A 25,790-nucleotide genomic window follows, 5' to 3' on the forward strand; every position below is an offset into this window, starting at 1 on the left:
TTTCAGATCCCTGTGAAGCGTTACACTGTGGAAGTAATTCTGAATGTCTCTTAAACGAGCAAACTGCCCAATGTACATGTCGAAATGGCTTTAGTGGTGAACCAACATCAGCGAGTGGTTGTCAAGATATAAATGAGTGTGAAGCTAATCCCTGTGCCCCTGGAGCCGTGTGTAAAAATTTACCCGGACATTTTCAATGTGAATGTCCAGGTCAATTCAAAGGAGATCCCTATACTGAAGGCTGTTTCAACAGTAAGCAACCTCATGCTTGCGGCAATACAAATCCATGTCCGCAGGGTGAGCAATGTATATTAAATGATAATGAAAACGTTTGCATTTGTGGCCAGGGATTTTCTCGTAATGATGAAACGGGTTTATGCGAAGATATAAACGAATGCATTCAATATGGCCGCTCGCCTTGTGGTTTAAACGCTATATGTAAAAATTTACCTGGAAGCTATGAATGTAGATGTCCACCTGAATATAGTGGAAATCCATACAATTTATGCGAAGAATGTAACGATATTTCGTGTCAGTGTCAACCTCCATACAAAATTGTCGATGGTATTTGTGTACTGTCTGGCTGTTCAAAAGAAAATAAATGTGGAAAAGGAGCAGAATGTATCATTATTTCTGATAATGTTAGTTACTGTGCATGTCCAATCGGTTATTCTCAAACCATCGACGGAGCTTGTGAAGATATAAACGAGTGCTCTCTTGATCAGCCTGCATGTGGATTTGGTGCAGAATGCGTTAATACTGTTGGATCTTATGTATGTAAATGCCCTCCTGGTTATGGAAAAGACTCGATTTCAGGTCATTGTAGCTTAAACCAAAAGCGCTGTATAAGCGATAGCGATTGCTTCGCCAATGAAAAGTGTGTCCAGCCCGGAAACTGTGTTTGCCCGCCTCCGTTTTACTTAGATATTACAGATGGGCAAAAATGTAAAAGCCCCTGTGAAAGGTTTACTTGTGGAATTAATGCAAAATGTACACCAAGTGATCCACCAAGGTGCATGTGCATGTCGGGCTACGAAGGAGACCCTTATACAGGTTGTACAAACAGGAATGAATGCCAAAGCGCCCCCTGCGCTTATGGCGCAATATGCAATGATGAACAAGGTGGATATAAATGTATATGTCCACAAAATATGGTTGGCGATCCGTACAAATCTGGATGTGAGTATATTTATTGCTCTAACTAACGTAAAATTACATTTATGTATAAAAAAATATATTTTTAAAATAATATTTTTAGGTACCGTTGAACAAATACCGTCACAGAAACTATTATGTAGCAAAGACAATCAATGCCCTAATAACTTTGCTTGTCTAAATCGAACATGTACTTCACCATGCCTAAGTGTATCCTGTGGATCAAATGCTTTTTGTGAGGTTGATAATCACGCCGCGTGGTGTCGTTGTAATCCCGGATACACAAAACCAGAAGGCGGAAAATGCGTTTCTGGTAATAGTTTTATATAAATTAATTTGTTTTAGGTCTACTATATACTACGTCTACGGAGATACATATAGAAAATCTAATTAATATTTGGTTCAATTAAAAAATATAATTTTTTTCTTGTTGTTATCATAACAAACTATTTTAATGTATTTTATATTTCCAGGCTGTGATTCCTATTCGTGTGCCTCCGGCGCCCACTGCATTATTTCAAAATCCGGTCCAACATGCGTATGCCCAGAGGGTACTGTTGGAAATCCATTCCCTGGAGGTATTTGTAGACGGGACTTGTGCGGAGCAGGCATTCCCTGTGAGGAACCAATGTCATGTGTCGCCGGCAGATGTCGCCAGCGTTGTGAGGATGTCGTCTGTGGTATCGGTGCCACTTGTGATGAAGGAACGGGTCGCTGTATTTGTAATGCCTTCTTTGTTGGAAACCCAGACTTACTTTGTATGCCTCGTAAGTATAATTTTATGCCATTATTAAATTTAAAAACTAACTACAGATAATTTTTAACCAAAGATAAAGAGGGAGGGCTTTGCTCTCGTATCATATCTTTTTTATTCATAAAATTTACGAAAATCACTCAATCGGTTTATATTAAATTCCACATGTTTTTTTTTTATTTAACGTCTTGACTGTCTTACAGCCGTAGCCCCACCAGCCTGTAAACCGGGTTGTGCCGAGAATGCCCATTGCGTTTATGGACAAAGTAATGTTTGCAAGTGCAATAAAGGATTCACTGGTAATCCATATAAGAACTGTTTACCTCGAAAAGAAATAACGTGTGCGAAAGCCTCGTGTGGGACGAATGCAGTATGTCAGCAGACTAGATCGCACGTAGAATGTCTTTGTCCACCAGGATATGTTGGTAATCCTAATTTACAATGTATCGATATAGACGAGTGTGGCTCACGCCCGTGCGGGGAAAATGCGATATGTATCAACACACCTGGAAGTTTCAGTTGTATATGCAAAAGTCGGTATATTGGTAACCCATACGAGCTCTGCACTCAAGTATCAGTATCAAAATGTGTAGATGGTACAGCGTGTACATGTTCCCGCAATAGCTCATGCCCAGAGGGATATTTTTGTGAAAAATCTAGATGCATCGACTCCTGCCGCAATACGCAATGTGGACCAAAAACTATATGCGCAGAAGGAAAATGCGAATGCCTTCCAGGTTACATAGGAAATCCTAATAATCTTCAACAGGGTTGCACTATTGATAAAACTTGTTTTACTGATGGAGATTGTAAAGACTCTGAAATTTGTTTACAATTAGGTAAAGACACGAGAAAGTGTTTAGATGCTTGTAGTAAACGTCAATGTGGGCCTAATTCGATATGCGTTAGTTCAAATCATCATGCTCATTGTATATGTGCTGAAGGTTATGTAGGAAAACCTAATGATGTTAAAACTGGATGTCAATTACAACAACCCGACCCTAACGAGGTCGAATGTAATGTAAATAGTGATTGTGCTGAGCCACAAATTTGTGTGTCAGTAGATGGTTCAACCAAAAGATGTCTCGATCTATGCTCTACTATAATATGCAGTCCAAATGAAATATGTAAAGTTATAGATAATAGCGCTCGCTGCGACTGCAAAGAAGGTTTTATATGGAATCCCTTGAACTCCATGTGTGAGCAGCCTACAACACCAAATTGTAAAAATGATAACGATTGTGATGATGATAAAGCATGTCAAAAAGATATTTTGGATGTTAAAAAGTGTTTAGATATATGCCAAACATTTACGTGTCCGCAAAATTCTAGATGTATAACAAAAGGTCACAAAAGTCAGTGTCAATGTTCTCCAGGTTATGAAGGAAATCCTAATGATCGAATTGGTTGCACACCAAATAATAAAAATCAATGTGTTAATGATGCGCAATGTAGAGAAAGTGAAATCTGTAAGACAATCAATACTATTAAAAAATGTGTTCCAGCTTGTCAGCAACTAATTTGTGGACCAAACGCTCTCTGTGTAACTAATAATCACGTTGCTAATTGTCAATGCCCTCTAGGACCGTATATGGGAGATCCAAATGACTTAAAGAATGGATGTAAACAAGTACCGTGTGTTTATAATTTAGATTGCATGCCTAATCAACTATGTAATCGTATGACACATACTTGTATTGACGTGTGTGAAGAGGAGTCGTGTGGCGAAAATGCCGTGTGTATTGCAGAAAATCATAAATTTACATGTCGTTGTCCAGCCGGTTACCTAGGAAATCCGATACCTGAAGTGAGTTGTAGAAAAGTTGACGTATGCCAATCAAATCCTTGTCATAAATCAGCAATATGCAAACCATCAGGATCCTCCTTCATTTGCAAATGTCCTGATGGATTAGTAGGTGATCCGAAAGAAACAGGCTGTGTTGCACAAAATCGATGTGCTAAAGGTGACTACGATTGTCCTACTGACACCGTTTGTTTAAACGGGCGGTGTGTAAACCCATGTGAAAATGCATGTGGAGTTAATTCATTGTGTAAAGTTGTTGAGAGAAAAGCAGTTTGCTTGTGTCCTGAAGGATATGAACTTATCCAGGGCTTAAATGCGTGTAAGAAAAAATTAATTAAATGTGCTGATGATTTAGACTGTGACGGTGATATTTGTCATAATGGCCAATGTTTCACTGCATGTAAGAATTCTACGCAATGTGAACACGGGGAGTTTTGTATCAAAAAATTTTGTATAAAGGAATGCACTACGCATAGTCAATGTAGTATTGGAGAGGCGTGTATTGGTGGTCAGTGCTTGATTGGATGCCGCGGTAATAATGATTGTATCAGCGAAGAAGCTTGTGTTAACAACCAATGTATTGATCCTTGTATCGGTTCAAGAATATGTGGCCCAAATGCAATTTGTTCAAGAGTTCAACATGCCACAACATGTGAATGTCCTTTAGGATTCGAAGGGACACCAACCGCTCAACAAGGTTGTATTAGAAAACCAAATTCATGTTCTAAAACTTTAGATTGTCCGCCAGATCACATGTGCATTGGATATTTTTGTCAGGTACCATGCCAAATGAATTCTGACTGCGCCATGGGGGAAACATGTTTTGATAATAAATGTCATAAGGTATGCCACACCAGTAGCAACTGTTTACATGGTGAACACTGTAATTCCGGAGTATGCATACTTGGTTGCAAGGCAGATTCAGACTGCATGACTAATCAAATGTGTAAAGAAACAAAATGCCAATGTTTAGCAGGATTCAAAATGACACAGAATGAATGTATAAATGACAACGAATGCGTCAATAATCCATGTCACCCCACAGCCCAGTGTATAGATGATATCGGTTCTTTTAAATGTGTCTGTCCTACGGGTGCCATAGGAGACCCTTACAAATCAGGATGTTTATTGCCCAATCAATGTAGACGCGATAATCAATGCGAAGATTCACTTGTCTGTTTCCGAGGAAAGTGCACAAATCCATGTGAAAGAAATGACCCATGTGGAACGAATGCTATTTGCACAGTAAATATGCATAAAGTTACATGTAATTGCAAAAAAGGACATCTGGGCAATGCATTCGATAAACGAGTCGGCTGTTTTAGGGTCGAATGTGTGGATGACACTGAATGTCCAAATGATAAATTTTGCCGATTAGAAAGTAACAAATGTTCAGGTATGCAATTTTTATGTCGTATACTAATAAATATTTGATTTCGACTTAATTTTTATTAGTATATCTATCTATCTTGCAGATCAATGTGATGAAACAATTTGTCAAGGTGGCAGCTGTAAAATTATAAACCATAAAGCATTTTGCACTTGTTCATCTGGTTTTGAATTAAACAATTCCAAATGTGAAGACATAAATGAGTGCCTTACACACCCGTGTCCATTGAATGCAATTTGTGAAAATATACCTGGGTCATATATTTGTACATGTGTAAATGGAACTGTTCTGGATATCAACACAAAACACTGTAAAAAACCCGGAGACTGCTTTACTGACGAAGATTGTTCAGAAATTACAAAATGTAAAAAAAATCAATGTACAAATCCCTGTGACACTTCTCCTTGTGGTGATAATACTGACTGTTACGTATTAAAGCATGAACCTGCGTGCGAATGTCAAACGGGTAGTCATGGCGATCCATATAAGGGGTGTGTAAAATTCGAATGTGTAAAAGATGCCGATTGTTCCTCAGAAGAAGCCTGTGTAAATAACAAATGTAAAAACTCATGTAGCATACCACGTGCATGTGGTAGAAATGCAAATTGCTTCTCTAGAAACCACATTGGCCACTGTTTCTGTGCTTCTGGATTCACAGGCGATCCTGTTTTAGGATGTGTTCCAGTACAGTATTGTAACGATGATAGCAGATGCTCATCGGGGACTAAATGTATAGAGAATTTGTGCCTGGGTAAGTCAGTTATGGATGATTATAGATGTTTTCGAGAAAGATGCAACTTTAGTTTGAGAAATAATTAAGAATACATTTAGTTTGAAAGCACATACGGCTGCTATTCCCTTACTTATTAAGGTAGAATTATTAATAAATTATAACCATGACTAAAATAATTATCAGGTCTTATTATAGAAAGAGCCAATGCGTCATCAGAGACGTACTTGTAACGAGTATCCTAACATTCTTAATATTCTCTTTAATTTTTTTTTTTTAGGTTTGTGCAAGAATTCAAGGGATTGCCTTAACGATCAAGTCTGTATCCAAGATACATGTAGACTAACGTGCACAACAAATGATACGTGCCTTGACTCATACTATTGCTCTAATAGAATTTGTATAAAAGAAATAAAATGTACTACCAATGATGACTGTTCTGATGATGAACAGTGCTCTGAAGACAAAAACGGAATACCCCAATGTTCTAAATTATGTAACAATCAACCATGTGGCAGAAATGCTCTCTGTATTGCTGCTTCCCATAAGGCATCCTGCTCATGTAAAGATGGATATTTTGGTGATCCGGTTCAAGGTTGTAAAAAAATTGAGTGTGGTCAGGATAGTGACTGTTCAGATGATAAATTTTGCGAAAAAAATATGTGTAAAATTGCGTGTTTGTCTCAAAACAAATGTGGAGAGAATACTGTATGTTCTTCAGAAAAACATCAAGCCCTCTGTTACTGTCAATCTGGCTATACTGGTAATCCATCTACGGGTTGTCGACAAATAAATTTCTGTACATCAAACCCTTGTGGCGATGGAGCACAATGCAACAATACTAGAAGTGGAGCCCAATGTGTTTGTCCTCAAGGAACGGTAGGCGATCCTTATGAAAAAGGGTGTCAAAAAGGCTCTGAATGTAGATTTAACAAGGATTGTCCCACGGTTGCACGTTGCACCGTTATTGATGGAATAAGAAAATGCACAGGTACTATGATATTAAGTTGATTTGATCCTTATTTTTCATTAACATATTATTTCTATCCTTATCAACAATGTTGGTTTATTTACAGATGCTTGTGATAATATGAAATGTGGACCTAATACTGAGTGTCTTGCGGCGAGACATTCTGGCCAATGTAAATGTAAAACTGGCTTTACTGGAAATCCTTCAAGTGAAAAAGGCTGTCGACCCCATGAAATTTCTTGTAATGCAAAAGACGATTGTCCTAAAAATCAATATTGTCACGACAAAGTATGTCAAGGTAAGAAAACTTTTTATAATTCGTTATTTTATAGTTGCAAAAATAGCAAAACTAATAATTTGTTTATTTTAGCTTTATGTTTACTTGATGAAGAATGTCAAATGCAAGAAAAATGTATTAACGGCCAATGTTTAGATCCCTGTAAAATGGAAAATACTTGTGGTTTGAATGCTTTATGCAGAACTGATAATCACGTTGTACAATGTAGTTGTCCGTACAGATTTACTGGAAATCAAGACGTTGAATGCGTGAGAAGTAAGTACTATTATTAATTAAACTATAATAATATATTACTATTTACTCTAAATATTATGTATTTTTATGAGGAATTTTTCACTAATTATACTGTTTTCTAGTACCAAGATTGTGTGGTGGATCTGGAGAATGCGAAGATGGGCATTATTGTCAAGATTCAATGTGTGTACCTAAATGTACGGTGGACGAAGAGTGCGCAATGAATGAACGTTGCTCCAAAGGAGCTTGTTTGCGTAAGTAATTTTATCATTTTTACAATATATGTATCTTGTTTTTATGTCAAATTACTATTTCATTGCTTTTTGGCCGACTTTGCCAAAAGGACGTGGTTTACAATTCAACGTGTATTTTTTGGCCAAAGTAATTAAATTTAATATTTTTTTAATGTTGGTTGCAGTGACTTGTCGGGTAGACAACGACTGTTTCCTCGGACATATATGTCTTGCAAATAGCTGTCATTACGGATGCAGACAAGAGGATGACTGTGGACCCGATGAATTTTGTAGAAACAATTACTGCCAAAATCCTTGTGCGAATGAGGTGAACCCTTGTGGACCTAACACGCGATGTACGGCGGTAGATCGCAAAGCCGTATGCTCATGTCTTGATAACTTAATACCAAATCCAACACCTAACGTTGGATGCGTACGAACCCCTTCACCCACTTGCAAAATGCATTCCGATTGCGCATCAGGATGGAGATGTGAAGATGACCGATGTAGGCCAGCTTGTACGCCCGACGGGACAGATTGTCTTCAAGGAGAACGTTGTGATTTAGGCGTTTGCCGATTCGCTTGCACCACTGATGACCACTGCTCCGATGAAGAAATTTGCGACGGCAGATTTTGTATAACGGGATGTAAATCTGACTCCCAATGTTCAAACGACAAAGCTTGTATATCTGGACAATGTAAGGATCCTTGCACCGAACCAGCCACGTGTGGTGCCAACGCACTTTGTTTAGCAAATAATCACCAACCGGTTTGCACCTGCTCTACAACTTTGACTGGAGATCCAAAGGTTGCTTGTAGAAGAATATCTATGCCTTGTGATATGGACAAAAACTGTGGTGATGGATTTAGTTGCTACGGAAATATTTGTTATCCGTCGTGTAGAAGGTAAATTTTAAAAATATTGAATTTAAATTCTTTTTCGAGCTCTGATGTATTTGTAAATTAACTTCTCGTCTTATATTATTTTAGTGATACCATTTGCATGTCAAATGAAAAGTGTATACGTGGCATATGCAGAGTGGTTTGTAATAGTGATGACGTATGTAGTGATGGCCATATTTGTGAAAACAGAATATGCAAACAAGGCTGTCGCCACGATAAAGCTTGTAGTGATGGACAGGCTTGTTTTAACGGGCAATGTAAAGGTATGTATAGAAAATAAAGTATAGACAAAATTAATATAAAATCTTCTATTATTGGTATTGCTTTAAAAAAATTTAAACTAATATTAAATTTTGATCTTTACATATATTTTAGATCCCTGCAAGGAAGGCAATAGTTGTGGCACATGCGCTGATTGTAAAGTCATCAATCATAGACCTCAATGTAGCTGTTCAAGCAATTATACCGGAAATCCTCTCGTAGAATGCAAAAGAAAACAGTTACAATGTGATGGATTTTGTCCTTGCGATGATAGCGGTTTTTGCATTTCACTTTGTGACAATAACTCCGATTGTAATTGTGATGAAAAATGTCACAATGGCGGATGCAGGGTTATGTGCTCGTTGCGCAATAAATGCCCGCAGAGACAGATATGTTCTCAAGGAGTATGCTTACCGGGCTGTAATAGTAACAGGGACTGTGGAGACGACATGGTGTGCTCATCTAAGCAATGTGTCCCCGTTTGTCGTGAAAATTCTTGTGGAAAAAATGCTTTGTGTTCTTCGGCACGACATCGTCCCATTTGCAGTTGTCCCAGTGGGTTTTCTGGAGATCCTATTAAGGAGTGTAAAATCTTTGAATGCTCTAACGACGATGAATGCGCTTTGGATGAGGAATGTAATTTAGAAGGTAAATGTAAAAATGTGTGTATACATGCTTGCGGGACAAACGCAATATGTAGATCTGTGAATAGAAGTCCACAGTGTACTTGTCCTCCAAACTTTATTGGTAACCCAAAGCTTGAATGTGCAAAACCGACTGGGGGTACTTGTTCTCGAAACCCTTGTGGAGTTAACGCTCGTTGCCGTGATATGGAAGATGGAAGTTACGAGTGCACCTGCCCTCCAGGCTGTGCGGGTAATCCACAACATCAATGTTTCTGCGGCACTATGATGCCGTGTGCTGCTAAAGTTTGCGGAACCAATGCACAGTGTCGAATTGGACAAAATCGAGAGACACAGTGCTATTGTCCACGCAATTATCCAAACGGAGACCCAAATATAGAATGTATGTATTGACTTATTATTTATGTATGCGCTTCTAATTTTACTGTTTGTACATATTACTAATTAACTCGCATGTTACAGGTACTCAAGAACGCAGTATTGTTGATTGCCGTACGACTGGATGTGGTGTTAATGGAGAATGCTTACGAGAAGGGGCAGACTTTGTATGCCGATGTGTTCCCGGTACGGAAGGCCAAGCTGATATAGAATGTCACACCAGTGAGTTACACACATATTTTCATGCACATCACTTGTAAAAATGCACGTTTCAAGTTTAAAAAATATAAACTTTCATTTTATATTCTCCTTTTTTTGTAAAAAAGTAATAATAATTTTCTACTTTACTTAATTATGTACAAACTTAGGGAAACTTCTCGTTTTCTAGATGCACAATTTCAGGCATTCTATTATTATTAATGCATTGGGACTGAAATGTCCCATATAAGTAAAAAGTATAGATTCTATAACTTAGGTGTCGTGTCAAACAATTATCAACATCGATTGTGAGAAGGTCAATAACATAATATAATTTTAAAAGAATCACAAAAATAATAATTATAAGTTATCTTTGTGACACGATTCCTGAGTTATGTAAATTATGTAAAAATTTAATTTCTCAGTGTACAAAATGTATACATTAAAATAAAAATGACACATTTTTGTCGATTATTAGTGGAAGCATTCTCACCATTCGTGCTTGATTTCAGTCAGTAACATTTTGTTCGGCTTCATGTACATATCGCTTCTTTATAATATTCCTACCGTTATATATTTCTGGTCATAAAACTATCAGTTTCAAAAAGCATGCACTGTCTCGTGAGAAAGTTTCCTCTTCACGGCTGAAGGTACAGCTCTTTCGACTCTGCTTTCTTCTTTCAAATCTTCCTAGGTATCGAATGTACGAGTGACAAGGACTGTCCTGTCGACAAGGCGTGCCTCAGTTTACACTGCGTGGACCCATGCACAGTACGCGGTGTATGTGGGGAGGATGCCCTGTGTGTTCCCGTCATGCATAGAGCGCAATGCTCCTGTCCACAATGCTACGTCGGACAACCCAGACTATCATGCCGGCTGGACCCCACCTGCAAACCTACTTCGGATATAAATAATACATTCACATGCTCTGATACCAAGCCCTGTCCGTCAAAGCTAGCTTGCGACTTAGTTACGAATTATTGCCGCAACCCTTGCTCCGACTATCACAGCTGTCGACCGAATCAAAAATGTGAAGTACGTGATCATCAGCCAGTATGTGTTTGTCGAAATGGCTTCGCGTTAAACGAAAGGGGTGAATTGACTTGTGCTCCGGAACACGCAGAATGCACTAGAGACGAACAATGCCCTTCTAATGCACTTTGCAAAGATAATAAATGTGTGAATCCATGTTTGGCATCTAGAGAATCAATGTGTCCAAAAGGAAAACAATGTGAAGTTGTGGAGCACAAAATTATGTGCATGTGCATTGAGGATTGCCATCCATCAGTATCGATCTGCCTAAGAGACACCGGTTGTCCTCAAAACCTTGCGTGTCGAGATTTTCAATGCAAAGATCCTTGCAAAGGTGCATGCGGAGATGCCCCTTGTTCTGTAGAAGATCATCACCCCGTTTGCAAGTTCTGTCCCGCTGGTTTTATACATGATGAAAAACATGGCTGTATTAAAGGTAATTTGTTTTTTGATAGTGATTTGAATGTGAAAGTATTTAGTAATTTTATATATTTTAGATCTTGACTTGAATGAATCTTAATAATTTTTTTCTTCATATTCCAGGAAATATTGATCGTATCTACCCTATGTCTTCATGCCGTTCTTATTTCTGTTCTTCTATTCTAGCTTGTTTGTATTTCTTTCAGCGGTTTAAACGCCTTTATACGTAAGGTAGTCTTTGGAATGACTTAGTATATTGTTTTAGTACTTGTGTGTTATATAACTATTGGTGGTTGTGTGCTTGGGTGACTATTAATGCAATGTCTAATGCTTTCGCGAATTTAACAGCCTAAAGCTCCCACGAGACAAAGTGAAAATATCTAACGAAATGCTTTAACTATGAAATGCCTATCTTTATATTTATCTGTATAGTTTATTGTAGATAGATGAACCTATATATATTATATAGAATGTTACTTTCAGTCGGCACAATTTAGTATCAAAATTAAAGTGAATAATTTAAACTGTTTCTCAAGTCGACATTTAAAAAAATAACTGAAAGTGCTAGGAATTTACAAATCTTGTACTCCGTCGTGCACAACTATGTAACAGTTAAAGAAAGTGTTAGACTTAATAATGAAACAACAAAAGAACGTAAAACAACATAGGCAGATATCGTCGAATAATATAATAAATTATCTGGATTATGATAAATCTTCATCCTTGCAACATAAAAGTAACTTATAGTAAACTCTACCACAGCGTTAGGATGCAGTGCCCATGAGCAATGTGCTTCGGGACTCGCATGCATTGAAGGCCGCTGCTCTGACCCATGCGCACAAGGTGGTCCATGCGCTAGTGGACATCATTGTGCAGTCGTTGATCACCAACCTGTATGCTCTAAAGGTAACTTTGTCTGCTAGGCCCTCAGTATCTGATTTCATGTACACTTCCTTGTTATATGTCTCGGTGGTGAACATTTGCCTAATTCCTTGCAAACACATATACCTATATTTTAATAGATCGTAGGACTTATTCATTTTAGTTGATTGTATGTTCTGCATTTAATTTAGTTTTGATTTATGAAAGGCGTAGAAGACTTCACTGGTACATAAATAGTTTCATTTTAAGGTGAAAGAAAACAATTAAAAAAATCTTTTTCTTTTATAGTATGCCAATGTCAAACATCGTCAGACTGCGTAAGGCATCCTAATACTAATTGTGATGGATGTGTTTGTATTCGTGGTAAATATGCATTTAGTTAATTGTTTATAGTTTTATTTGTTTCTATTGTAATATGAAATACATGCTGATTATTAATCAGTGTTTGTTTAAATTTATTATAAAATAATACGCCTGCAAAAATTCTTTAGTTGCGGAGTACAGATTTAGCAGTCTGATGTTGGCTTAGATTTTTGAAATGAACAGGTGGGTCTAACTAAGCTATTGTGTATTTGTGCAGATGAAAAGATAACAACGAATTGCGCACACTGCCGCCCAGGAGTACCCTGTGATCCGTTCTCTGGAGCGTGCATGGAAAGTAAGTACTATGAAACTATTTATTCGTGTTATTGTCATATATTTAATCTTACTAAATATTTATATTTTTTATGAAGGGTTTACTTATATTGATTTACCTATCTTACTCACGCATTTTTATTTGTTGAAGATTGCAGACTTCTACTGTATAGCTAGCAAGTCTGCGCCTATAATTTGTGAATAGCAAAACTAACTCCAAATGAACTGGTTATTGCTATTGCCTACAACGTATCATTTTGTCCGATATAACGCCACGAAGTACTGGCCACGTTATCACGGCAGACCCGGTAAAAATGTTATTTACAAAAAAATCCGACTACGGAAGTTACATTGAGGACCTTAAACGCTGTAGATACTCTTTTGTAGTTGTAGTAATTATTGTATTTATTGCATATTTGTTGCGCATTTTCATTGGCTTGCACATTGGACGATTTTATGTACGCAAATTTTGTGTACGCACATGTGCACACATGCACATTTCGCTTTCTTTCATTATTTTACGTTTTACGTAGGTACTGCTTGACTTGGTGTTGGGATAATGTAGTCCATGTGTGAAATTTATTTGTTATTGTCTTGCATTTTAGACACAACTATTAGTATTGATTGCAAAATGAATATTAACAACCCATTTTTCTTTGCTTGTATAATTTCTTTTCTCCAGCCTTTAGAATTTCTTAGCCTGTTTGTTTTTAATAGTTTGTATATTGTTAAGACATTTGTATTATTTTTATTAACAGATGCTCGGCCTATACATGTCCCACTAACCGAAAAAAACTCCGACACTACCACAGATCAGTTTTCAACGAGTGAAACAACTACTAATACTTTAGAATTAACTGGTTTGACCTCAAAATCCCCATACAGTACCGTTATGACTTATGACATTACAGAGACTAATGATATAACAGATACAACTTATGTAGTAACGGAAACAACTATTCCAGAGAAACGTTCGACCACATCTCTTACGGAAAATTTCTTTGATTCAAGTACAACGTTAAGTCAAGAATTGGGTAGTTCAATAACCTCACCACCTTCAGAAAATCAAGAATTCATAGGCAGTGGTGAGGTGGTTGTTACTAAAAGTCAGAATTCAACAACTGGAAAACCTTACTTAAAACGTAATGAAACTAGCGGCACTCATAAACGTGTTAATGAAAATAGAAATACAAAAACTCCAGAAAATCGACGAAATCTACAAAATACGTATGATTCAAATTTCAAAACTGCAGTTACAAATCCTATAAATATAACTACAAAACATCCTAATAATGAAACACTTCGAAATAATTTATCAACAGAGAAAACTTACAGTATAGAAAGAGGAGATCAAACTGTTGAAATACCAGATATATATATCACAACGCAAAATTTGCAAGAAGCTGATGATAGCAGTACCTCTGAGATCGTTACAATAAAACAAAGTAACAAAGAACAATTAGTGACATCATCTGAGTATTCACTAGGCATAAAAAGTACCCACTTTACAACTTTAACAGAGGATAGTGAAACCACAATAACTAATACATCACCTGAAATATATACTTCTAATTCAATAGGGACAATTACAGTAACTGAAATAAACTACAGCATTACGTCACTTCCCGGAGAAGAAAGTGTTGATAAAGAAGTAGAAAATAAAGCCACATCTTTAGTTACTGATGCCTCGAAAGTACTGAATACAGCAAAATCGGATGATTATGATGACATTAACTATACTACAAGTCTACAATCAAATGACAAGCGAACTAATCAGGTAGACGTGGAATCTAGTACAGTCACCACATACTTTGATACAGATAAATTAAATGTAAATAGCCAAGATAATATAAAGGTAACAACATCTCTAAGTGATCAGATGGAAATACATACAATGGAAAGTTTATATACAAAAAATGAAAATGACGTACCTATTTACAACACAGAAAAATACATGTATAGTACTCAAAATGTATTGACAACTCTTGAAACATCTTCTAAGGAAGGTTCTAACGAAGTGACTGGTCAATTTGACTTCATAAATACCGATGCAGAAGAAATGACAGATACAAATTCAATGACAACATCAAATGTAGGAACTGAGGATAAAATTTTAAGTACCACTACTACAAAGAAAATCGATAGTACTATTCAAGATATTAAGTATACAAATAAAGATTCTACTTCATATATTCCTGTCGAAAATAAACATAAAACACATATAAGTACTTTAGATAACTTTGAAAACGTTAATACTTTTGTTGTGTCTACTGATAGTGCAAATCAACTTGAATTAGAACATACAGAGAGTTTTCGAGAAGTGGAATCAAGCACAACTGCCTCAAATGATTTAATTATATCAAAAACCAGTCCAGATCAGAATCACTACACAACATCAGAAACGACAGAATACAAAATATTACTTGAGGGGACAAATAAAAATGAACATATGTTTACCACGGTTTCAACAGTTTATGATTCAAAAAATATACCATCTGACACGTTAATGGAAAAATATGATGAATACACAACTAGAAAAAGCACTGACGTTGATATTAAATTCACTACTGATTCTATGACTGATGTTACATCATCAAATTATAAAGATGTATCAGAAATCAGTATGACAACAAAAAATATTGTTGATGATTCAAAAATTAATTCTACAGAGGCTAGTATACCTACAATTGAATATAGTATTAGTTCTGATTCTACAATTCCAACAGGCTTAAAAACAACCATGAGTGTAGAAACAACTACAGATGGTAGAGAATTGAAAACTTCGTATGTGGAAACTGGACACGATGGTACCACAACATATAGTGTTATAGGATTTGATGAGGCGGATCTTACGAAAAAAGTTCCTATTGAAAATATAGTTTCTACAGAGGCAATACACAGTAATTATGAATCAAGCACAGAATTTGCAAGTACAACTAGTAAAAATTTCGGTGTAAATGATGGAAATGAAAGAAAAGGTACATTACAGACAACTTATTCAGACGTTAGTCAAAACGTTTATAGTGTAGGTAATAAAGTTAATAATCCTGAGACGGATGATATTTCTGATATGAATAGCGTTGAAACAAATACAGATTCGTATGAACTGTATACATCAACAAATAGATATAGCGAAAATAATGCATATTCCACAGAATATACACGTGAAAAATCACATAGTGAATTTTTTACAACAACTGCTTCAACTACTTTAGATACAGAAACAACAGAACTAACTTCTTTAGATTTTACATCCTATGACACAACGAATATTGAAGCTATTGCGACAACACAAAACCATATGTTTACAGAAACAACTTCGGTTGTAGCAGATATAGGTAATAAGAATAATTATTTGCCCGAAACCACAGAATTAACAACCGCTGAAAATATTGAACTTTCAACGAGTCTAGTACATGAATCGGACTCAGATATTCCTTACACTAGTATAACACAGCTATCAAATACCTTCGAAAAAACTTCAACAAATTCATATTTAAAAGATACTTTTTCTACGGGAATGGATATGGTTGAAATAACAGAGGAGGATATAAAAAAACCATCGATTGAGGTTATTACCACAATAAAATCTGATATGGCTTCCACAATTACTGTTGATGGTGGTACCAAAACTACACAAATAACACCCAAGGAATCCAAAAATTACGTAACCGGTGCTACATCAACAGAAAAATCTAATATATTAAAACTTACAACAGAATCATTTCAATCAATAGATGCAAATGCGTCTACTCCAAAATATGAAAATGGAATCACAGTTTCTCTGGAAACAATAAACATTCAAACGACACAATCAGGCAAGTATTCTGAGTCGACGCAACATACAACAGATGAGGTCACTTCTACCGATTTCAAAAGTGTTACCTCTATTACTCTTGATGAAATTAGTAAAACTGAAATGCTCAAAAGCTATGGGTCTACATCAACTTCTACCGACAAATACGACATAACTACTACTACAAATATAGATACAACTACAGAAATTTCTGAGGTAAATAAAGGAAAAAATAAATACCCTTCTACAATATCATCAACTTTCAATGCGTTTTCTGATAACTTATCTTCGAGGCAAAAAGACACTGATATTTTCGCCTGGACTGAGACTACTTTATTTACTGAATCGACACCAACTTACGATTTTGATGATGTGACGACTAAAGTTAATTGTACATTTGACTTTGACTGTAATATAAACAAATCTTGTCTAAACGGGGTTTGCCAAAATCCGTGTGAGGTCCAGAGTCCGTGTATACAGAATAAAACCTGTAATGTTTTCAACCATGTAGCAGTTTGTGAGTGTAACGACGAGGCCAGGGACAACTGCGTTAGAGGTATGCTCTTCTTTATAAAGCATATTTCTATACAAATCATTGTTTTTAGATATAAACTTATCTTTTCGTCTAAAATCTGTTGAGTACGTTGTTATATCGGACAAAATGTGTTTAAATAATAAATATATTTTAACTGTACAAAATAAATAATGTTTAATATTGTAAATAATAAATTCTAAGATCTCAAGCTATTTAACATACTAATTATTAATAAACCATGTAACATACTAGAATCACCTGGGACACCTAAAGCACCAGAACCTTGTCATTCTGATCGCGACTGTATAGAAACTGAAGCCTGTTTTATGGGACTATGTCAAAATCCATGTGAATTTGATAACGTATGTGGAACTGAAGCTAATTGCAATCCCGTAAAACAAAGACCCATGTGTTCATGCCCAGCCGGGCATGAAGGAGATCCAGCTGTAAAATGTTCACCTAAAATAAGTAAGCTTAACTTTGTCTCAAATCCTAAAATTCATTATGTAGGTATATTTACAAACTCTGTAATGTTTAAACTTATACTTACTATAAAAAAATATTATATCGAGAAAAAAATATAGTAGGTAAGATAGTATCTATTTACTTACAAGTATGCGTGGCGTTATTTTTTGGATGAAACTAGCATGGATGACATATGAGACCAACATTGAATGAAGTAATGAGGAGTGACGAGATCGCTAATTGAACTAATTAAACATAATTAATATTAAGATGTATAAAATTGTTTTGCTGTACTATATCGTTCTTATATATATCGAAGCTCTGTGAATATAAACTTGCATGTGTAAATATAAATATTTTTTTACATTTCGCTCAGCCGGTTGCACTCGAAATGAAGAATGTCTTGTGACGGAGGCTTGTATAAATAACGCGTGTCAGCATCCGTGTGCGATACACAACCCGTGTGCACCTAACGCCGTCTGTATAAACACAAATCATGGTTCGGATTGTAGCTGCATCGAAGGGTTCCAAGGAAACGGATACGTTGGATGTGTACCAGGTACGAAGATAGATTTAATTGAAATAATTTAGACAAAATCGAATGTGTTGTAAAAAAAAAATTTTTTTTAGTGGTTGAATCTCGATCAGTTTGCCAGTATAATGAAGATTGTCCTCCAGAGCTATTATGTGATAGATTAAACAGGGTGTGTATTAACCCTTGTGCTGTGAATACATGCGGTGATAATGCCGAATGTTACCCTGCGAGTCATGGTATTCAATGCAAATGCTTAGCTGGTTTTACTGGAAATCCCTTCTTGGAATGTTATCAAGGTAACTGATTTAATTTTAATATCTACATACAAAAAAAAACAAAGTCGGTTTTTGTCAGTTGTAAGCCTTTTTAACTACGCAACAGTAATATTAATATGTTTACCATTTTTTAGTACAAGGATGTCGATCAGACAACGAATGTCCAAATACGGAAGCTTGTATAAATGGTAAATGTGATTCACCGTGCCGCTGCGGAATCAATGCCGTTTGCGATGTAATAAACCATCGTGCGTCCTGTAAATGTTTAGCTGGATTCTCTGGGAACCCATCGATTGGTTGTGAACCACCAACAAACCCATGTGTTCCAAATCCATGTGGTAATAACGCTTTATGTGAAAATGACAATGGTAATCCCATTTGCTTCTGCCCTAAAGGTTTAACTGGAAATCCATTCAAAAATTGTAGTAAGTATTAAGTATAACATATACACATATATATCGCGGAACTACCCAATCTAGCAGACGTATTTCTCCATCTATTTCATTGATCACTTTATTTTAAACAAGAAAATCTTTTGGCTCTTTTCACAATAAGGTCAAGTTTCGAAATAGCGCAAATAAAAAAGAACCCATTGATATACGTTGGGGATTATACGCAGAATTGAAAATACGCAAGCCTAATCACTAAGTCAACGCTGTTCGATTCATATATCTTGTTTTCTCGATAAATCTTTAGATTAAGTAATTTTCAAAACATTTTCAGTTCCCGAAGGAAATGAATGTGAACCTAATCCATGTGGACCAAATACAGGATGCAGGGTGATAGAAAACAAACCAGCGTGCTTCTGTTTGCCAAACTATGAGGGAAACCCACCTCGTCAACCATGCCAACTGCCAAATAATCCTTGTAACCCATCTCCATGCGGGCCTAATACACAATGTACTGTGTTATCTAACGGGTTTTCAAAATGCACGTGTCTATTAGGATATGTAGAAAGTCCTAATACTGTGAGGGGTTGTGTTGAAGCCAGAAATCCTTGCGAACCTAATACTTGTGGTGTTGGTGCTCGTTGTGATGCAAACAGAATCCCAGCGTGCTATTGCCCTGAAAATACTATCGGTAATCCTTATAAATCATGTAATCATCAAGCTTACTTACCACCAGAAGTATTATGTAAACCTGGAAAATGCGGAAGTAATGCAGATTGTTATGTCAGTAGTAACACTGAAATGTGCTTTTGCAAAGCAGGATTCTTCGGCGACCCGTATATAGGCTGTCAACCACTACGGAATCCTTGTAGTCCAAATCCATGTGGGCCTCATGCGATATGTAATATAAACTATGAAGGCCAACTCTCCTGTTTATGTCCAGAAGGCATTACTGGTGATCCTTACAGTTTGAATGGCTGTGTTTCCCGAGAGTGTGAAATAGACGACGAATGTCCATCCAATAAGGCCTGTATTGGATTCACATGCCGTGATCCTTGCCCTGGAGTCTGTGGAATAAATGCTGGATGTTCCGTCGAAACTCATCATCCCGTCTGCGTTTGTGAAGATGGTTATGAAGGAAATCCCCTTATTTGTTGCTTACAACCAGAAAGTCAAAAATCGAATAGACCTTGCACAAGAACTACGTGTGGCATTAATGCAATATGCCAAGATGTTGACGAGAAGGCCATTTGTGCCTGTCTACCTGACTTCCATGGTGATCCTCTGATAGAATGTAAACCAGAATGTATAATGAACTCAGATTGTGCATCGGGCGAAGCTTGTATAAATCAAAAATGTATTGACCCATGTGACCACAACAACATATGTGGAATTAATGCTGTATGTCTATGTTCGGATCACACGGTGTCGTGCTTGTGCCCGGAGGGATACATTGGTGATCCATTAATACAATGTCTTTACCGACGTAAGTAGAATTTATATAATATTACTTGTTTCATAATTTATGTGATTTAATATTAATTGCTTTTATTTGTTACAGCGATTATAATAACACCTGACAATACTACAGTACAACCTTGTTCACCAAATCCTTGCGACCCTAATTCTTATTGTGACACATATGGTGATAAATTTGCAGTGTGCGATATATGTGTTGGACCCAACTCTATTAACAATCCTGCTTGTAGACCAGAATGTCTTTTAAGCTCTGACTGTACGTTTGATAAGGCTTGTATTCGAAACAGATGTGTGGATCCCTGTGCCGGTTCTTGTGGTCTGAATGCTGAATGCACAGTTTATCACCACGATCCTATTTGTCGCTGTAAATCTGGCTTTGAAGGCAATCCATATGAGGGTTGTAAAGTAAATACTCAAGGTAAGTAATGCGACATTTTGTTAATATCATATTACTTGAAACTTTTTCTAATATTGATAATGTTTTTATTTTAGTTATACAACCCAAGCTATGTGATAATATGCAATGCGGGCCTAACGCTGTGTGTGATGAAATAAATGGGGTTCTAACATGCCAATGTCTCTCTAATTTCTACGGAAATCCGTATATTTCATGCAGGCCAGAATGCGTGGTTAACAGTGATTGCAGTTCAAATAAAGCATGTTTAAATAACAAATGCGAAACTCCTTGCAAGGATATTTGCGGAATAGGGGCTCAATGTGAAACCGTAAACCATCACGCTGTATGCTACTGTCCTCCAAATCTCTCAGGCGATCCTTATATCAGGTGCCAGACACAAGCCAAAATACCCACTACATTATCTATATGTGATCCATCACCGTGTGGTGCATACAGTCGTTGCTTGGTCTCAGAAACAGGTTTTGCTATATGTTCTTGCCTACCAGGATTTAGAGGAATACCGCCAATGTGTCAACCTGAATGTGTAAGCAATTCTGACTGTGAACAACAAGAAACTTGTGTAAACCAAAGATGTGTTAACCCTTGCCAAGGAAGCTGTGGAGTCGGATCTAGTTGCATTGTAGTCAACCATAATGTAATTTGTAGTTGTGGACCCGGAGCAACGGGTGATCCTTTCGTAGCCTGTACAGCGTTTGTTGAAGGTCCATCGTCTGATAAAAATCCATGTGTGCCCTCACCTTGTGGACCAAACTCTGTTTGTGAAATAAGATCAAACCATCCAGTATGTTCTTGCCAGCCAAACTATTCAGGAACTCCACCTTTCTGTAGACCAGAATGTGTAATTAGTCAAGAATGTTCACCAAATCAAGCTTGTATTAATGAAAAATGTAGTGACCCATGTGTGGGCGCTTGTGGAAACAACGCTAAGTGTGACGTTATTAACCATACACCATTGTGTAGTTGTTTAGAAGGCTATAGGGGCGATGCATTTATAGGATGTATTGCAGTAGACAAAGACGAAAACGTATCGCCATGCAATCCATCACCGTGTGGTGAAAATACTCTATGTACCGTTATTAACAATGCAGCTCGATGTTCTTGCATCCCGCCAAATATAGGTAATCCGTACGCGGGAGGATGTCGACCAGAATGTATTTCAAATTCAGATTGTCCTAACCACCTGGCGTGCTTATCCAGTCATTGTAGAGATCCTTGTCGAGATTTATGTGGCCTCAATGCTCAGTGTGTTGTGACTAATCATGTACCCGTATGTACATGCTTCAAAGGATATCAAGGTGATCCATTTTCTTCGTGCAGACCAGAATATACAACATGTAAGTTTAACACTTCTTTTAAACAAAACCCAAATAGCATCGGACATTTAGATATTCCGCAAAAAAAATTCATGTCGTTTTGCTAACTTCCTCTTTTTTTAAGCCGTTTAAATTTCAATATATATTTTGTACATATGATTTCAGCGGTAACATTCAATCCATGCGAACCTTCTAGCTGTGGACCAAACAGTGAATGCCATGTAGTAAACAACCGTGCTGCATGTTCCTGCCGTGTTGGATATGTCGGTGCTCCTCCCAACTGTAGACCGGAGTGCGTAGTTAACTCCGACTGCCCTGGTACTAAAGCCTGCATAAATATAAAGTGTAAAGACCCCTGTATAAACAGCTGCGGACTTGAGGCTCGCTGTCACGTCATTGGGCACAACCCTATTTGTACCTGCCCTGAGAACATGCCCGAAGGCGATCCGTTTATTAAATGTTATAGAAAGAGTAAGTAAGATAGAGTTAATTCCATTTCAATTTTGTAGGAAAATTTTATCAGTTTATTTAACTATATTACAAAATAGTTTTTATATCGTAACAACTACTACAAAGTTTACAGACTTAACAATAATATGAAAGAGAATGCATGTAGAGTGCGGTATTTGTATGTGCGTGTATGTATAACTAAAGCCTGTGTATAAAAGTGGTTTGATTTAGTGACATTAAATGTCTGATAGTGTTTTAAGGATATATTTTTTTGAAAGAGTTACGACGGAAAAGATTATATAGAGCGGGTAGCCAATTAAATAATGAATGTTTAGTGTTATGAAATGTTGAACGAACTACGTGCTGTCCTGAAAGAGAAATTTGCAAGAAACATGTAATATAAAGTCCAATAATGGATTTTTGGGCGTAAATAATTTGAGTAAACTTTAAGTAATTATCATGTTAGGTATTACGGCACCGGCACCAAACCCGTGTCTTCCATCCCCATGCGGACCACACTCAACTTGCCGTAGCGAATTGGGTCGCGCCGTGTGCGCCTGTGAACCTGGAACATTGGGCGCGCCACCCGCATGCCGTCCACAGTGTCTCATCAATCAAGACTGCCCTCTCGCCCTGGCGTGTCTCAGGGGTACTTGCATCAATCCTTGTGTCGGTTCTTGTGGTTTCAACGCCAAATGTTCCGTACAAAACCACCAACCTCAATGTTCCTGTGACGATGGTTATTCTGGAGATCCTTTCGCTGGCTGTAGTCCATTTGAAAGTAAGTTTATGCTTTTTTATTTCCGCATTCTTAAGCTTCGGTAGTTATTGATAGTATCAATGCATGTAAACTTGTTCATGAACTTTTTCCACCATAATTTCAGTTTCTAAAGAAGTTCCTCGACAACCATGCAATCCTTCACCTTGCGGATCTAATGCAATTTGTCGAGAAAGGAATGGTGCAGGTGCATGTACATGTATAGATGAATTTTATGGGGACCCATATCAGGGTTGTAGACCAGAATGTGTTATGAATACTGATTGTGCTCCGGACAGGTCTTGCTTTAATAACAAATGTGTAGATCCTTGTCCGGGCACATGTGGGCGAAATGCTGAATGTAAAGTGACCAATCACGCACCTTCATGTTATTGCTTGACTGGATTTTCTGGAAATCCTCTTCATGCATGTAATCCTATAATAAGTAAGAATCTCTTTCTTTATACTCCTTATACTTTATCTGAACTCTTTATTGTTATTTCTTTATATACTTTTATTTACTTCAGCTGTCCAAGAACCTGTCAATCCTTGCCACCCTTCACCATGTGGCCCGTATAGTAAATGCCGAACTTTTAACGGTCATGCTGTTTGTACATGTCTCGATATGTGTGTGGGATCTCCACCAAATTGTCGGCCTGAATGTATTGTGAGTTCGGATTGTCGACCTGATAAAGCGTGTGTTAATCAAAAATGTCAAGACCCATGTCCGGGTACTTGCGGTGTAAATGCAAATTGCCACGTTGTCAATCATAATCCAGTTTGCAGTTGTTTTATTGACTATACTGGTGATCCATTTGTGCGATGTTACTTGGAAGACAGTAAGTTATTTTGATTTAATTTTAAAGATAAACTTTTAAAAATTGTTATCATTGTTACTATTCATTATTATTAATATTTTTTTCGCGCAGAACATATGGTGCCAGTCGACAATTGTCTACCAAGTCCCTGCGGACCAAATTCTCAGTGTAAAGATTTAGGTGGAGTACCAGTGTGCTCATGTTTAATCAACTACATTGGACGACCACCAAATTGTAGACCTGAGTGTACGTTAAATTCCGAATGTCCCAGTAACTTAGCATGTATATCTGAAAAGTGCAGCAATCCATGTCCGGGCTCATGCGGCATACACGCTACGTGTAACGTTGTTAAGCATATCCCCATATGCACATGTGATAATGATTACACTGGGGATCCATTTTCCGGTTGTTATTTAACTCCAAGTAAGTGTTGCAACAAAAATAATCGATACTAATCATCCCAGATTTATTAACAAATGCTAATATATTACAGTTATTGAACCACAACTAGAAAGCCCCTGCTCCAGATCACCTTGTGGTGCTAATGCCGTGTGTAAAGAGAGACATGGGGCGGGCTCGTGCTCTTGTCTGCCCGACTATTATGGTGATCCATACGTAGAATGTCGACCAGAATGTGTTCTCAATTCCGATTGTCCCAAAGATAGAGCGTGCATTAATAACAAATGCAAAGATCCGTGTCCTGGCGTTTGTGGTATGAATGCGGAGTGTCGCGTAAATAACCATGCACCCTCTTGTGCGTGCTTCTCTGGATACGAAGGAAATCCGTTTACTTCCTGTTTTATCAGTAAGAAAAAATATTATTAAGTACTTTGTTAAATTATATTAAATTTGATTCAAATTTTTTGATTCGTATTTGCAAACCGTTTTAGGCCAAATAGATAGAGAGAAATCCGTCCAGCCGTGCACCCCATCGCCATGTGGGCCTAATAGTATATGTCGAGAAAGTCATGGACACGCCATTTGTGCGTGCCAGGACGACTTTTTCGGTTCACCCCCTTCTTGCCATCCCGAATGTATGGTTAGCAGTGACTGTATGCCAAACAAAGCCTGCATTAACAAAAAATGCGTAGATCCATGTATCAATGCCTGCGGAAAAGACGCGAAATGCAATGTTGTGAACCATAATGCATTATGTAGTTGCCCCCGTAACTATATTGGTGACCCATTTATACAATGTGTTTATGGAAAACGTAAGTGTTTTCGTAAATAACCCTAATATAACATAGAAATTAACAAAAACTTAATAATAAAAAAAACCTAAATCTTTTAAGGTCCTGAACCAAAACCGTCACAGAATCCATGTATTCCTTCCCCATGTGGGCCAAACTCACAATGTCGAATGGTAGGTGAAACACCAGCTTGTTCATGTAAGGCCGGTTACGTGGGCAGAGCCCCGAATTGTCGTCCCGAATGTATCTATGACGAAGAATGTCCTAGCAATCTTGCTTGTATTCGCGAAAAATGTATGACACCTTGCGATGGTTCTTGCGGCGCACACACTGATTGTATGGTTATTTCACACAAAGCTGTATGTAGATGTCAAGATAGCTATACCGGTGACCCTTTTAGTGGTTGTTATTTTATTGGTAAGTTTCATTTTGGTAATACTAACAAAGT

General features: G+C 37.2%; 1 protein-coding gene across 5 annotated transcripts in view; it reads left to right on the top strand.

Moving 5' to 3' along the window:
* The window catches only part of LOC123710828, a 90,896-nt gene that overhangs the window by 13,989 nt on the left and 51,117 nt on the right, over positions 1-25,790 (top strand). For 4 of the 5 annotated variants that reach the window (XM_045663070.1, XM_045663071.1, XM_045663072.1 and 1 more), the window contains exons 11-43: positions 7-1,179; positions 1,259-1,468; positions 1,629-1,922; positions 2,113-5,109; positions 5,189-5,854; positions 6,114-6,824; positions 6,910-7,101; positions 7,174-7,356; positions 7,458-7,589; positions 7,754-8,474; positions 8,559-8,734; positions 8,847-9,758; positions 9,839-9,976; positions 10,647-11,420; positions 12,167-12,310; positions 12,575-12,649; positions 12,867-12,944; positions 13,681-17,274; positions 17,506-17,721; positions 18,095-18,277; positions 18,349-18,549; positions 18,663-18,953; positions 19,252-20,403; positions 20,479-20,814; positions 20,889-22,148; positions 22,293-22,598; positions 23,044-23,358; positions 23,462-23,779; positions 23,862-24,173; positions 24,264-24,575; positions 24,646-24,957; positions 25,043-25,363; positions 25,445-25,759. In XM_045663070.1, coding sequence (XP_045519026.1) covers positions 7-1,179; positions 1,259-1,468; positions 1,629-1,922; positions 2,113-5,109; positions 5,189-5,854; positions 6,114-6,824; positions 6,910-7,101; positions 7,174-7,356; positions 7,458-7,589; positions 7,754-8,474; positions 8,559-8,734; positions 8,847-9,758; positions 9,839-9,976; positions 10,647-11,420; positions 12,167-12,310; positions 12,575-12,649; positions 12,867-12,944; positions 13,681-17,274; positions 17,506-17,721; positions 18,095-18,277; positions 18,349-18,549; positions 18,663-18,953; positions 19,252-20,403; positions 20,479-20,814; positions 20,889-22,148; positions 22,293-22,598; positions 23,044-23,358; positions 23,462-23,779; positions 23,862-24,173; positions 24,264-24,575; positions 24,646-24,957; positions 25,043-25,363; positions 25,445-25,759 — 19,320 coding nt within the window. The remainder of the gene's footprint in view (positions 1-6; positions 1,180-1,258; positions 1,469-1,628; positions 1,923-2,112; positions 5,110-5,188; positions 5,855-6,113; positions 6,825-6,909; positions 7,102-7,173; positions 7,357-7,457; positions 7,590-7,753; positions 8,475-8,558; positions 8,735-8,846; positions 9,759-9,838; positions 9,977-10,646; positions 11,421-12,166; positions 12,311-12,574; positions 12,650-12,866; positions 12,945-13,680; positions 17,275-17,505; positions 17,722-18,094; positions 18,278-18,348; positions 18,550-18,662; positions 18,954-19,251; positions 20,404-20,478; positions 20,815-20,888; positions 22,149-22,292; positions 22,599-23,043; positions 23,359-23,461; positions 23,780-23,861; positions 24,174-24,263; positions 24,576-24,645; positions 24,958-25,042; positions 25,364-25,444; positions 25,760-25,790) is intronic. The other variant, XM_045663075.1, reaches the window with a different exon arrangement.

This window comes from Pieris brassicae, chromosome 6, assembly GCF_905147105.1.
Source record: "Pieris brassicae chromosome 6, ilPieBrab1.1, whole genome shotgun sequence".
NCBI classification, from domain to species: Eukaryota; Metazoa; Arthropoda; class Insecta; order Lepidoptera; family Pieridae; genus Pieris; species Pieris brassicae.